Source organism: Microtus ochrogaster, chromosome 1 (assembly GCF_000317375.1).
Source record: "Microtus ochrogaster isolate Prairie Vole_2 chromosome 1, MicOch1.0, whole genome shotgun sequence".
In the NCBI taxonomy this organism is placed as follows: Eukaryota; Metazoa; Chordata; class Mammalia; order Rodentia; family Cricetidae; genus Microtus; species Microtus ochrogaster.
Genome location: NC_022009.1, coordinates 20,180,947 through 20,194,388, shown reverse-complemented (window position 1 = coordinate 20,194,388; position 13,442 = coordinate 20,180,947). Strand labels below are relative to the sequence as shown.

Here is a 13,442-nt window from a genome sequence, read left to right as displayed (position 1 = left end):
CACAGAGAAACCCTGTCTCGAAAAACCAAAAAAAAAAAAAAAAAAAAAAAAAAAAAAAAAAGCCTAATGTTTGTGAGCAGCATGGCCCCTAGAAGCTGTGATTTCAGCTCCAGAGACACACAGTATTCCTTTCAGTGGAACCTCATCTAGAGAATGAGATTTGGAGCAGATGAGTTTTAGCTCAAAGGCAGCATGCTCCCACTTTCAAAGCAAGAAAATACTTCACAACACTATTTAAAAGATAACTTGACACCCAAATCCCCAACAAGAAAAATAATAGTACTGAAGATAATTTGGTCTTTTTCTATAACTGTTTTTAGCTCTTGAATGGCCCCTGATTACAGAGTAGCACCCTGCAGAATAAAGCTGCAGCACCCGGAGTGCCTCATCTCACCCGCTAACCAGCCGGCCTCTTATCAAGTGGACAAGCTGGAGTCCCAGGGGGCACAGACACGGGAGATGTGATAGAGGTGAGGGACCTTTTCATCTGTGGGAGGGGGATGGGTGACAACACTCAGGAAGGGTCTCTGACAGGACCTCTGAATTGTTCTCACTGTGCTGTGCTCTTGGCTGTCTGGTTACTGTGTGGGCAGCACCGCACCTTCCATTCATCTCACCAGCATATTAAAAGATGAAGGAGCCATAAGGACACTGAGTCATTTTTTTAAAAACTGCCCTTTCAATGTCAATGTGCACACATACCCAAGGTCTGCCTGACATACAGTTACTGCATGGAAGCCTATGATGTTTTCAAGGTCCTGGCAACTGCAAGAACCAAACTGTCCTATCTCACCCCAGAGCCGCCTAAAGGGAAGGCTGACAAAGAGAAGAGTGACTAGTCAAAGAACAGAGTGATTAGCTGCTAGCAAAACGCTGTGGGAGTGTGAAGTGCGGAGGAGAAGAGACCGCAGCAAGGTGTTAATGCTTCAGCTGTTCCCTTTGAAGCCACTCTGCAGAAGGGAACAGCTTTCCAGGTCTCTGAAGGCATCTGCATGGTGCACAATTCCCCACCTGCACAGAAGGGGTGGTGAGGGCTACGGCTTAGCACTTAGCCTTCAGCCAGCTTCCTGGCTCACACCTGACGTGTGTGGGCAGCTGTGTGTGTCCTCCAGTGGAAGACAGATGTGGCTCCTTCACTCAGGCATGCGGGTCCTTCACTGATTTCAGAACACACAGTCCCATCTGGCCCAACTCTGCCTTTACAGATGTCTTGGTGGAAGCTTCCAAGGGTCCAGTAGGAGAAGTGACACCACAAACCAGGAACTACACACATTTACCAGGACATCCATGACTTAAACTGATGTGCAGGGCAAGGCTCTGTGCCAAACTATAGAGGACTGATTACACCCTGGACTCTGATGTCAGAGGAGCCTGAGAAGATCCCTGGGTGGTTTTTTTGTTGTAAGATTATCATTTATTTATGCAAGAGTGTGTGTGTGTGTGTGTGTGTGTGTGTGTGTGTGTGTGTGTGTGTGTGTGTGTGTACTGTGGGAGTATGCTACCATGCATGTATGTCAATGTGGAATCAATTGCTTTCCATCATGTGGGACCCAGGGATCAACCTCAGGTCATCAGACTAGGTGGGAAGAGATTTGACTCAATGAGCCATCACACTGGCTCTATTTGGTTTCTTAAAAACATGAATAATATTCATAGGAGTGCTAAAAGAATAGAATGTATTAATTCATGTTACAGTGTTTTTATTTCCTAAGGCCTGGAACAATGAAGTAAAAATTTAGCCAATGATATTTCCTAACACTCCAAGGAAGATAAGCCCAGTCTAGGAGAGCACTGCCAGTAAGCTAACCCTCACTACAGGCCCATCTCCCTAGTAACAATTACTCAGTTTTGGTGGCAGTGAGGCAGCTCCATTCTGCTCACCCTCACATCAACTGTTCCCCAATCAAACCTGAAACTTAGAAACGAGCAGAACCGCTGTGTCTGGGAACCAGGGAGCTTGGTGTCCTTTATCTCCTGTCTAGAGAGATCAAAGGACAGCAGAGCAGTGAGGGGCATTTAGAGACCTTCTAGGTAAGAGCCCAACTGCCCTCTGAGCCACCATGGATTGTGTTGTGCCAGGTCAGCAGACCGTGCTATTCAGGACAGGGAATGCAGGCAGGGTGGTTTTAGACCCAGATTTGCTAAACTAACAAGTTGTGCATACATAGTTTGGTTTCTTGGAAACACTCAGGTATCTAGGAGACACTGCTTCTTAATTGTTCAGACAAAGGACTCCATTATATATTGATACAAGCATGCAATCCCCTGGCCACCTATCTGATAAGTGGCATAAAGAAAAGCAATTTTTGACATATAAATTTTTTTAATCAAAAAAAAAAAAAAAAAGAAAAGCTATTCTGAGCAAAGACTGATTTTAACTGGAGTCCACTTAGTCTTTAAGGAGCACAAATAACCCAGAGCTCACACATGGGACGGTCACTTTAGGGGGAAAATAAGAACTAGGTTTTGCTGATGTGGGATTCCCCTCTGTATGCTGTGAACACAATTGGTTAATAAAGAAACTGTCTTGGGCCTGTGCAGGAAATGGAGATAGGCAGGGAAAATCAAACTGGATGCTGGGAGAAGGAAGGTGGAGTTTCAAGAAGCCATGTAGCCCCACTGCACACAGATAAAACTTTGCTGGTAATCCATTGCCACATGGCCATACAAAGATTAATGGAGATGGGTTAAATTAAAATGTAAGAGTTAGCCAATAAGAAGCTAGAGCTAGGGCCAAGCAGTGATTTAAATAATACAGTTTCTGTGTGATTATTTCAAGTCTGAGCTGCTGAGCAGCCGGGAAACAAACAAACGGCTCTCTGCAACATTTTGCCTTTTTATTTATTTTGCTATCTATCTATCTATCTATCTATCTATCTATCTATCTATCTATCTATCTATCTATCTATCTATGCTTTTGCTTTTTGTTTGGGACAAGGTTTCTCTAGCTGTCCTAGAACTTGCTTTGTAGACCAGGCTGGCCTCAAACTCAGAGATTCGCCTGCTTCTGACTCCCAAGTGCTGGCATTAAAGGTGTGCACTATCACACCTGGCTTATGTTTTGGCTTCATATGGGCTAAGAATTAACTACTAAATCTTAAGAGAAATTCGTAGAAAATAGTGGCTAAAAATAAATAACAGATCATGTTTTTAAATGAACAAAAACAGCATGTGTAAGCCTAAAGGAGAAAGAGGAGATGATTAAATTCATCCCATCAAGCAACTTCCCCAGAAGCAAAGAAGTGAGGTTTTGGATAGTGTTGCTGGCTTGGCAGGAGTGGATCAGACAAGAGTTCCCGGGTCCTCCCTCTAGGAGAAGACTACAGAGAAGCTGCTAAAGCATCAAGTGTAGGGCTGATGCACCCAATGCCAATTCCTGGCCCCAGAGATTCTGCCAGGAAAGAGACTAGAAGCTGAGCTCAGCTGTCTAGGACCAGATAGCAGGGTTTAAAACAACAGCTGAGCTTTGGACAGCAGGGGCATAAATGGGAGTGAGAACAGTATGATAACCATGGAGCATGAAAGAAAAAGTTCTCACAGGCCGAGATGTGCTCTGTGTTTACTGACTGCCGATGAAGATGCTGAGGATAGTGTTGTGGACATTTTTGTCTGGAGTAGCAACTTCAGTAGTGCAGAGATGCAGATCCCAGACTGGTACCAGTTAGTCACTCTAGCTGCTGCCGCCACAAGCTGAGACGGAGCTGCATGCAGTGCTAGAGTTACCATGTAGAAACCGTCAGCCTCACAGGAGGTCAAGTTCTCTCTGGTAACTCTACCTATCACAAGATGTATGTCCTATGTGGCATAGCAACCCAACCTCAGCTACCAACTCAGACCTACCTCCGGGGGGTGCAGTCGTCATGGGGAGGGATGATGACAACTTTCACTGTGACAGATGTTCTCAAGAGGTCGATCATCTGCTCATGGCTCAGGGTGGCCACCGCCACCTTGCAGATCTCCACCAGGCGGCTGCCCTGCCTCAGACCTGCTTGCCAGGCATAGCCATAGGGCTCTACATCTGCCACGATGCCCTCGTAGTTAACATGGAAGCCAAGCTGTCCTAGCCCGTTTCTCCGCAGAGTCATTTCCACTGATTCACAACCTTTGGAAACAAACTAGACAAGGAAATGAGAGGGACTGGAGTTAAGAGTTGAAAGTTAGACCAGAACTGGAACAACGCTGCCTTGGGTTGTCCTTGAACAGCCTGTAGCCAGCCGAAGGGCAGGCTAGCTATTCCCCTTCACTAATCTCTATTTGGTAGCAAAACAACACATTGGTTGCTCCAAAGGGCTCAGTGGCTTTCCTAAAGTTACAGGGAAACTTCAGAGAGCTAGGAGCAAAGAGAACCTATATTCTGCATTCAGCTATCCATTAAAAAAAAAAAATCCAAGGTGGCAGATACAGAAACAACACTAACCACCAGTGCAGGGAGAGCCCCCGCCATCATGTCCTCCCTCCCAAGGCTGCTACTTTTCTCAACAAACAATGGGAAGCACGTGCGTCAGATGGACAGTGTTGCTTCCACATCATCAGGGGAATTGCCAGAGTAGCTGATAACGCCACTCAAGGCTCTGTGCCCTGGATTTAGTGCCCAGAAACTTTAGGAATGAGAACTGAAACAGAAGAAGGAAAGTCTCACCTGCAGCCTTTTGACAATTTCTTTAATATCTTCACTGCTAATGAAGCTCTCCATGGAAACACACTCTCCCCGCTCATAGAAGACTTTGAGGCTGGTGTCACTGGACGTCCACCCTATCACATCTCTGCAGGAGCAGTTGAAAGCCACGCTTTTTGTTTCCTGCTCGATGAGGACGATGAACTCGTTGGAGATCCCGAGGAGGCAGTCGAATTCCATGGCCTTGTTGTAATCTTTGGCCCGGACGGCCCACACGATGGCCCCCATGCTACTGAGCTCAGCTCCCGGGTAAGGCTTAGACTTTTCCTTCTTCTTGGAGGCCAGAGAAATGAATGGAAACTTGCCAGAAGGGTCAATAGGTGTGTTGGTGACATTCTTTTCTGCCAGATCTTTCAGGTATTCCTGGCGGGTCCTTGTGGCCATGGCCCGAAACTTTTCTGATTTGTGAGCAGCATTTTCTGCATTGATCACTTTGGCCAAAAGGAAGTCCCTGAACACATTTGACTTGGGGAAAGTGACCCCTTTAGGGATGGGAGGTCCAAAAGAAGGCACATCTCTGGACCTAGTGACGGCCACGCTGAGGACAGAGCAGAGAACAAAGAGGAGACGCGTGTCAGCATGTCAGTCTTCTGCAACGAGGGAAGAAAACGTGTTGTGACAAGGACAGGGAGGAAGCTCAGCGTAAAGCACCAGTCTAGCATGCATGCGCAAGGCTCTGGGATTGGTCCCCAGTGCTAGGGAAAGGGAGGAGTATATGCTAAAGACAACACTATTGCTCATTTTGTACAAGAAAGAACACAGATTTCTGCTTTATGAGTGAGCTTCTTCATTCAAGCTTTAGAGAACCTAAGTTTTTTCCCAGGCAAACCCTTTCTATCTAAAAGATTAGAAGTTAAAACTTAATGCTCCACATAAGAGAATAAAAGCTATTTTAAATACCTACAGACTAGTCCAGTGTAGGCTGTGATAATCACAAACCTTTCAGACAAATTCTGTCAGAACACAAAGGTAGTCTCCACTTGAGATTTGAAGGCTGCAGACAAGATACAGTTCATACATGACATGAGAAGTGAGTGATTTCTCATTTCTATTTCTAATAATAAAACCAAATATTATCTGTTGGCCATGTGTGAGCCACCATGAGACCAGATTAAAAATGTAACTTTTTTTTTTTTTTTTTTTTTTTTTGTTTTTTGAGACAGGGTTTCTCTGTGGTTTTGGAGCCTGTCCTGGAACTAGCTCTTGTAGACCAGGCTGGTCTCGAACTCACAGAGATCCGCCTGCCTCTGCCTCCCGAGTGCTGGGATTAAAGGCGTGCGCCACCATCGCCCGGCTAAAAATGTAACTTTAAAATCACCTATCACTAGTAATTTTGAGTTTTAGAGATTTGCACTATTATTTGGCCCAAATGTTCTGCTTTCGGTCTGTGATTCTTTAAGAAACACACTTCCCTTTCTCTGTTTCTTTAAGTCAGACTGACCTTAGAGAACTTGTTCCCATCATTCCTTCAGTATACACAGCTGAAAATTAGGCTCATGAAAAATTGTCATAAACACCTGTGCTGATCTACTAATTTTAATCTCAAAAAGAAAATTATTAAAATTTTCCTAAAACAACAAATTTGGGTAGAAATAGAGAGGCTGTATGTCTTATATCAGTTTTTAAAATCACATATGATACTCTCAGTCAAGTTTGACAGGGCTAAAATTGATGATCGCACTTTCCGCATGACTTAAAATTGAGTCAACCATGAAACTGTGCACTGTAAAACATTTTATCAGAATTCTCAAGAGAAAGACCACACTCTGGAGTGTGCTTCCAAAGTGAGCCGTGGAATTTGATCTCACATTTTCTCTAAAGTCTCGTCAGACTCACACCTACAACCAGCACTTGGGAGCTGAGGCAAGAGGATCACTCTGAGTTTGCGGCTGTCCTGGGATCACAGTGAGCTTCGTAACAGCCTACAGAATGAGACTCTGTCTCCCCCCACCCGTACACCAATGGGGTAGGGAGTCTCACTGTCAGATATTCAGATACCTTTAGAAAATTTTCTGTATCTTACAGAAATGGGATAGGCAAATCTACAAGTAAAGAATTTATACTTAGAAATTATACTTTGGTGAAATGGAAAAGCTACAGTGTCGGGAGATACCTTCGACAGGAGCTATGCTTTCACAAGTTTATCTTTAAAAGACAGACTACCAGTCTCCCTTCATGACAAAGGGAGGTATCAGCCAATACCCGTGTTTAACTGCAGAAGCGAAGCCTCAGACTCCCCTGTGCATGCATTAGGGCCTAATTATACACTATTACATAGCAGTTTTTCTTGACAATGTAAACGGTCTGGCTTGAATGCTGATGGCTGTGTTCACTGGATCATGTTAGCTCCCCCTCTTATGAAGCTGAGCAGAAAATGCTGGAATCCAGATTTGGTAGATTTTCTACAAGGAATCCTGTGAGAATCCAGAAATATTTAATATCTTTCATTTTAAAATTGGCAATTTCTGTTCTTGTTCATTTTCCTCAGAGCATTACTCTTCCTCAGGAAACAGCTGTGCTTTTATTTTAACTAAAGAGAGGTACACACTCAGCAGGGGTGTGATCGTGAGCGCGGCTACTTGCCCCTGAGCCTACAAGAATATAGAGATCTATTTATTAAGTGACAGAACTTTCGACAAATATACCCTGGCAACCTACCAATAATTAGAAGCTTCTAGAACGAACTGTGAGGGAGAGAACCGAGTCTTTGCCGTGCAATTATCTGTGATTCACCACAGATGGGCGTGAGTGATACAGACAGTAATCAGGGCTACAATATTAGAAACAGGATCCTCAGGAAGGCGGCGAGGAAGATGGTAGCTTAGAAGGCGCCTTTCCAACAGTCTTAGACGCACTAACTTTCACGGTCTTACAAGGGTAAGAGGCTCACTGACGCAGATGCCACAGACACTAGACCCACTGTAGTAAGGTCTCGTTTAAGCTAATTAGAATACTTTACCTCAATTAAAAAAAGAAGTCTGCCTAGACTATTTCTAAATATAGGTACCTGAGATTAATTATAAATGGTTCTTGTTTTTTTGAGGTGGATTCCACAGGGTGTCTCGTCAGCCAAATTTACCTTACAGCGCTGTATCTTGGCAATGATCCACCCTTTCTAAGTCTGCTCACCTGTCAGCATGGAGAGATGGAACCCACTGCCCAGGTTCGTTACAGGACAAGCTAAGCTTAGAGGCAGAAGCTATCACGGAAAGTCAGCACTGAGGGAGATTTACAGAGGTCACAGGCCCTCAAATTTCCATAAATTTGTGAGCTTCACCTCAAAGCTGACTTCAGTTTTACTTTTTACCAAAGAAAATGTACGTCAATTTTAATCTACAGTTATACTCTCCGACGTCCTTGAAAACAACAGGGAGACCCCCAGAACATGCCCAGTGTTTATCTCCAAGTACAGTGGGTGCGAATCCTTCACCTCGTGGGAAATCACAACAGTCCACGTTGCCGGTGGAGAGTCAGGCTCTGAGCACCAACGACAGAGCCTTGTCCACTCCACCCTCACCTCCAGGAAAGGACTCCAAACTTACACTCTCTCCCTTTGGTACCTGCTGAATGGGATCATCTACACAAACCTCCTGGCCTAAGAGACCCCCAGCAGGCTGCATCTACTTGGTCTGGACCATTAACATTCACTAGCATCAGAGATCTTGAACGAAGTAATACATCTTGGTACACAACAACAATTTGGTAAACAGATGAATCGAAGTCTTTATGCAAACAGAGGAGAGTAAGACAATGGAACTTTAGAACCAGGCACTCAACATCAAGCTAGACCAACATGATAGGGAAAGAAGAACCTATGTCTGTAAGTTGTCTTCTGACTTCTACACATTTGCCACGGCAATGCTCCTCCCCAATCAACAAATACATAAAGAAATGTTCAAAACAAAACAAAAACCTGGTAACTAAAAGAACAAAAGCAAAAAGAAGGGACTTCAATGTTGAAGCATAATGTAAATAGCAATAAACAACTGATTTCAACCTCAAATTGGAAAGAAAAGTTAAGCCAGGTCTTAATTTCTGGTGTGGTGGTGTAAGCTTGGCAACTCAGAAAACTGAGGCAGGAGGATTCCAAGTTCAAGGATTGCCTAGGCTACAAAGTAAGTTCACAACCAGTTTGTACAACTTAGTGAGATCTTACCTCAGAACAAAAATGAAAAGAAGGGCTTTGGAGCCACGAACAACACCACACACAAATAATCCTAACAATGGCACAGAAATGGCACCAGAAAACCCAGTCACAAAGATACAAATCTCTTAAGGGGGTCGACCCCAAGTTTCGAAGGAACTTGTGCCAAGAAGCACAACAAGAAAGGCCTGAAGAAGATGCAGGCCAACAATGTGAAGGCCTTGAGTGCACGTGCAGAGGCCATGGAGGCCGCTGTGAAGACCAAGATGCCAAAGCGGCCCAGCTGCAAACCCAGCCATTTCTCTTTCATGGTTCACCCCAAGCTTAGGAAGTGGATTAGAAGCCAAAGGCCATGGACTCTGCCATCCAAAACCCAGGGTTCAGCTCCAGCTCAGGTTCCCAAAGGTGTCCAGGCCCCTGTGAAGGCCCCACAGAAGGTTCTCCTCTGCCAGTGTGAAGACCGATGGACTGGTGTGAAAACCTACACACTATTTGCAGATGATCAGTACCCTATGCTTATGAATTGCCAAGGCTCGTGCCACCCTGCCTGGAGTTTTTCCCTATAAAAATTCCTTACCCTGAGGGCTCGGGGCATTTTTTCCCCACCTGCTGAATGGGTGAGTTGGATTACGGTTCAAGCTAGCTTGTATTCAATAAACCCCAGTGTTTGCATCAGATACCAGTTCTGTGATGGTCTCGTTTGGGGGTTCTGTGTGATGTGGGCACAACACTAGAACTTAATTTCGAGTAGTCCGAGGGGCTGCTGGAGTGTGGCGAAAACTCACACCAGGAGCCATGGCCCTGTAAAATCAGCACGAGTTTCCATTCTGCCTCAGGATACATTTACTTTCATGAGAACTTAGCTCCTTTTCTCCTTCGCACCAGCACTAACGACTGTGTGAGCAGAGAGCACCTTGTTTGTGGCCTCCACACAAACCCCGACACCCCATGTGACCTGGAAGACATGCCTACCCTATATGAGAAGGACACAGAACAATCCCATGCCTTAAGTTCACAGCAGAAAAAGGAGGTCACTAAAGAAATTTTCTGATTTCTTTTGGTGAGATTAGAAACTGACATGTTCTCTTGGATTTATAAACGGCTTAATATTCACACTGATGAACAACATGTTAGGCATTCGGGCACGGCCAGCAGCTAGGAAATCCCAAGCATGTCCATTTTGTGTCAAGGACAAGGATGTCCTATTCCCAGCACAGATTCCCATGGGCATCACATGACTGGGTTAAAAAGATGGGCTCCCACGGGCTCAAGAGATGACTCAGTGTTTAAGAGCGTGGTTACTCTTCAAGAGGACCCAGGCACAATTCCCAGCACCCACACAGCAGTTTACAACCATCCACAACTCCAGTTTTAGGGGATCCAACCCCTTCTTCTAGCCTCTGCTGGCACCAGGCACACACGTGGTGGACAGATCGCCTGTCCTCTTAGAGCTAGCTGTCCACTGGTGTCTAACAGTTAAGAGTAATTAATGAGCACTGGAAATGTGGCTAGTACGAATGAAGAACATTGCATCAGATTAAAATTTAGTTAATAAAAAATTTGAAAACTGATACTTGATTTAGACAAAGCTTTTACAAAATGTTCTGGAACAATCTAGATATGTAACTATATTTTTCAATTGTAAGTGTTATGAATTCCTAAAGAAGATCAAGTCATCTAGTGAAAATTTAGTATCCTACCCAAGGTGTGTTCTAGCCAAAAGGCACTTAATTTAGTCCAAAGAAAGATCTCAACCAGATGGGCACAATGGGATGTGCCTTTAATCCCATTAAACCAGCACAGGGGAGATGGAGGCAGGGGGTCTCTATGAGTTCAAGGCCAGCCTGATCTACATAACAAGTTTCAAGGTATACAGTGAGACCTTGTCTCAGAAAAAAACAACAATCACAAAAGGGTAGGGTCATAATCAATATCAATATTTTAAATTATAATTTATTATGCAGAAATAATAATATATATTTAGCAAATGAAATAAAACACTGGGTCAAAAATAGTGTCAAATTACTTTCACCTATGATTTCTTTTAAAAAAAAATCTGGCTATTTGGTGAAAATGAGGCCATGAATTTGAAGTAGAGCGTGGGTGGCTATGTGTGAGGCTTTGAAGGAGGAAGGAGGAGAAATGCAGTTAGATTATAATCTCAAAATTTAAAAATCTGCCTGTTAAAAAAACATAAAATCAGTATGTGGTTACACTGTTTCCACTGGATGGTGCTGATTTAGACAAAGGCTTAAAAGCAAAATCTTCCTTTAAAATGCATTGTGTGGCAGCTCACGGGCCACACTTCTGAGTGCTGTTGAGTATGTAATCCTTTGCACAAGCCCAGTAGACAGCACGAGGAAAATGCCCGGGGTGCTTAAAACAACGACAACAAATGTCTAATAGAACACAGAAAAGCCTGAAGAGCATGCTTAGAAACGTTAGAGTAAACGGCTTTTTTAATAGCAACAATTTTTAAAAAATGAACTTCTATTTATTATGAACACTCTGCTCTTGCCACGCCAAAAGAAATATATAATTAGTAGTATGAGTAATTAGCTAGTTGGTGAGCAGATGGCACGGATGAAGGACGGCACCTAAGGAGGAGGTGCAAATGGAAACGGCAGGTGTCTAACCAACAAGCCTAGGAATGCCAGCACCACCAGTTACATCATCATGTGAATTCAGCCAACTACACACACAATGTGGAGATAAAAAATCAAAGTAACAGACTGCCCACTGTACTTCAGAAAGCAGAGCTGGGGGTGGGGTGGGGGTGGACCCTGTGCACAGCCATCACCCGCCACCCACTCAGCCACTGCAGCTCGATGCCTACCTGTAACAAACACTCTCTGTGCAGGGGTTGTGAGCCCGGACAATGACAAAAACATGCTGAAAGTGAGAGCGGATGTTTTTCGGGCTAAATGGTTGTGCTCCAGGCTCTTGGAAAACTACTGTCACAATGTCGTTTCCAATGTGCCGCTTCCTCAGGAGCTACAAGAAAACAAGCAAGCACCAACGTAAGTGCCAACACTCAGGAGACACCCTCCACCATTCCCTACACCGAAGGCATCTATGCCACATCAGCCTGTACCAGGGCAGGCCTTTTTTAGCCTTGTCTTAGCATCCTCTCCAAGGAATAAGATGGAAATGAATATTCTAAAATTTGTATAAAGGATACAGCCGTTCAAACAGATCTAACTAATATCTGGCATGTCCAATCCTCAGTTTCTATAGCAACAACTGTGTTCCGTTCTCAGATAAGAAACGTGCCATTGGGGAAGATTTTTGGAGACGAGGAATGGCTGAAGCAGTTATAACGCAATCACATCATGCTTTTACAGGAAATGAGGAGGAGGGGTTCTCTTGGTAGAAAGTTTGTGCCCCGTGTTGGGAACACAGAAATTAGTACTGCTCCACAAGTAGCACCAGTTTAAAGGCAGGTGAGGTTTCACGTTTGAACAGCATCCTAGTTACAGAGAGTTTCTTCAAACCACCTTCTGATTTATGCATTACACATTTTGTCATGGTTGTCAAATTCAGGAACCTCAAGCCAGTCCAGTGCCTTCTGAGGGGCTTCTAAGAGGGTGTGATTATCCTATGTGAGGTTTGTGCTTCTCATCCTTGCTTTATGGAAGTTCTTCAAAGAGCAAAACGATTAAATATGGCACCAACTAACTAAGCTACACACAAACCTGAACTTATACAACTTACTTTTTTATTTAAATTTTCCAGGGACATGGAAACATGTAAATCACATAAAATCAACAACCTAGTGCGGGTTGATGGCTGGGGACAGTAGCCTTTTAGATTTAAGTTAGAAATCTGGAGAGAAATGCACTTTCAAAAACAATATGCGTATTACTTTGTTTTATGGTGTGTTCTGTCTGCATGTATATCTGTGCACTACAGGCATGCCTGATGCCTGCAGAGGCCAGCAGAGGGTGTTGAACCTCCTGGAACTGAACTTAGAGATCACTAAGTCCCCAAGGGGGTGTTGGGAACTACATCCAGATCCTCTGGCCGGGCAACAAGTTGCTGAGACAATTCTCAAGTCCTGGGAAGCACACTTTTAACCTAAGGAATTTGAAAGCATTCCAAATTATTCCCCAGCAAAGCAGTTTACTTCATTTCTAAGCATCAGATACTGTCTTATGTTAAATGTAAAAAAGTTGTATTTATGTTTAAATACATGTGAATTATTTTAAAAAGATAAGCTTTTAAAATACATTTCTAAGTATAAGGTTATTTACACAAAAGGAAACTAATTAATTAGGTAAAGAATGAAAAATTCTTAGTGTGTAACAGCACAGATTACTTTCCCATTTTAATTTGGAACTGCAGTATTTTTGCCTTTATTGACTGCCCAAGTTAAACCAGTTTATAGTTGCCCACGGAAATGTTAGCTAACTCAGCACGTCAACAGCTAAACCTGGAACTGAATAGGGTACTTTGACAAATCTCATATTCAAAGGTCATTCATTAACATTCTGACGACTGGTCGGAGTGAGTTTACCTTCTTAGATTGTGACTTCCACCTAGAACTACACACACTGTCCACAGACCAGGTCAGAGCTCATCTTCAGATGGCTTCCTGCAGATTTACGACTGACTCACCATTTT

General features: G+C 43.8%; 1 protein-coding gene across 7 annotated transcripts in view; it reads right to left on the bottom strand.

Moving 5' to 3' along the window:
- Sipa1l1 (signal induced proliferation associated 1 like 1) overlaps window positions 1–13,442 on the bottom strand; it is a 287,022-nt gene that overhangs the window by 53,707 nt on the left and 219,873 nt on the right. For all 7 annotated transcript variants that reach the window (XM_005343301.2, XM_013346036.2, XM_026779932.1 and 4 more), the window contains 3 exons: window positions 11,656–11,813; window positions 4,640–5,213; window positions 3,841–4,115 (listed from right to left, as the gene is read on the bottom strand). In XM_005343301.2, coding sequence (XP_005343358.1) covers window positions 3,841–4,115; window positions 4,640–5,213; window positions 11,656–11,813 — 1,007 coding nt within the window. The remainder of the gene's footprint in view (window positions 1–3,840; window positions 4,116–4,639; window positions 5,214–11,655; window positions 11,814–13,442) is intronic.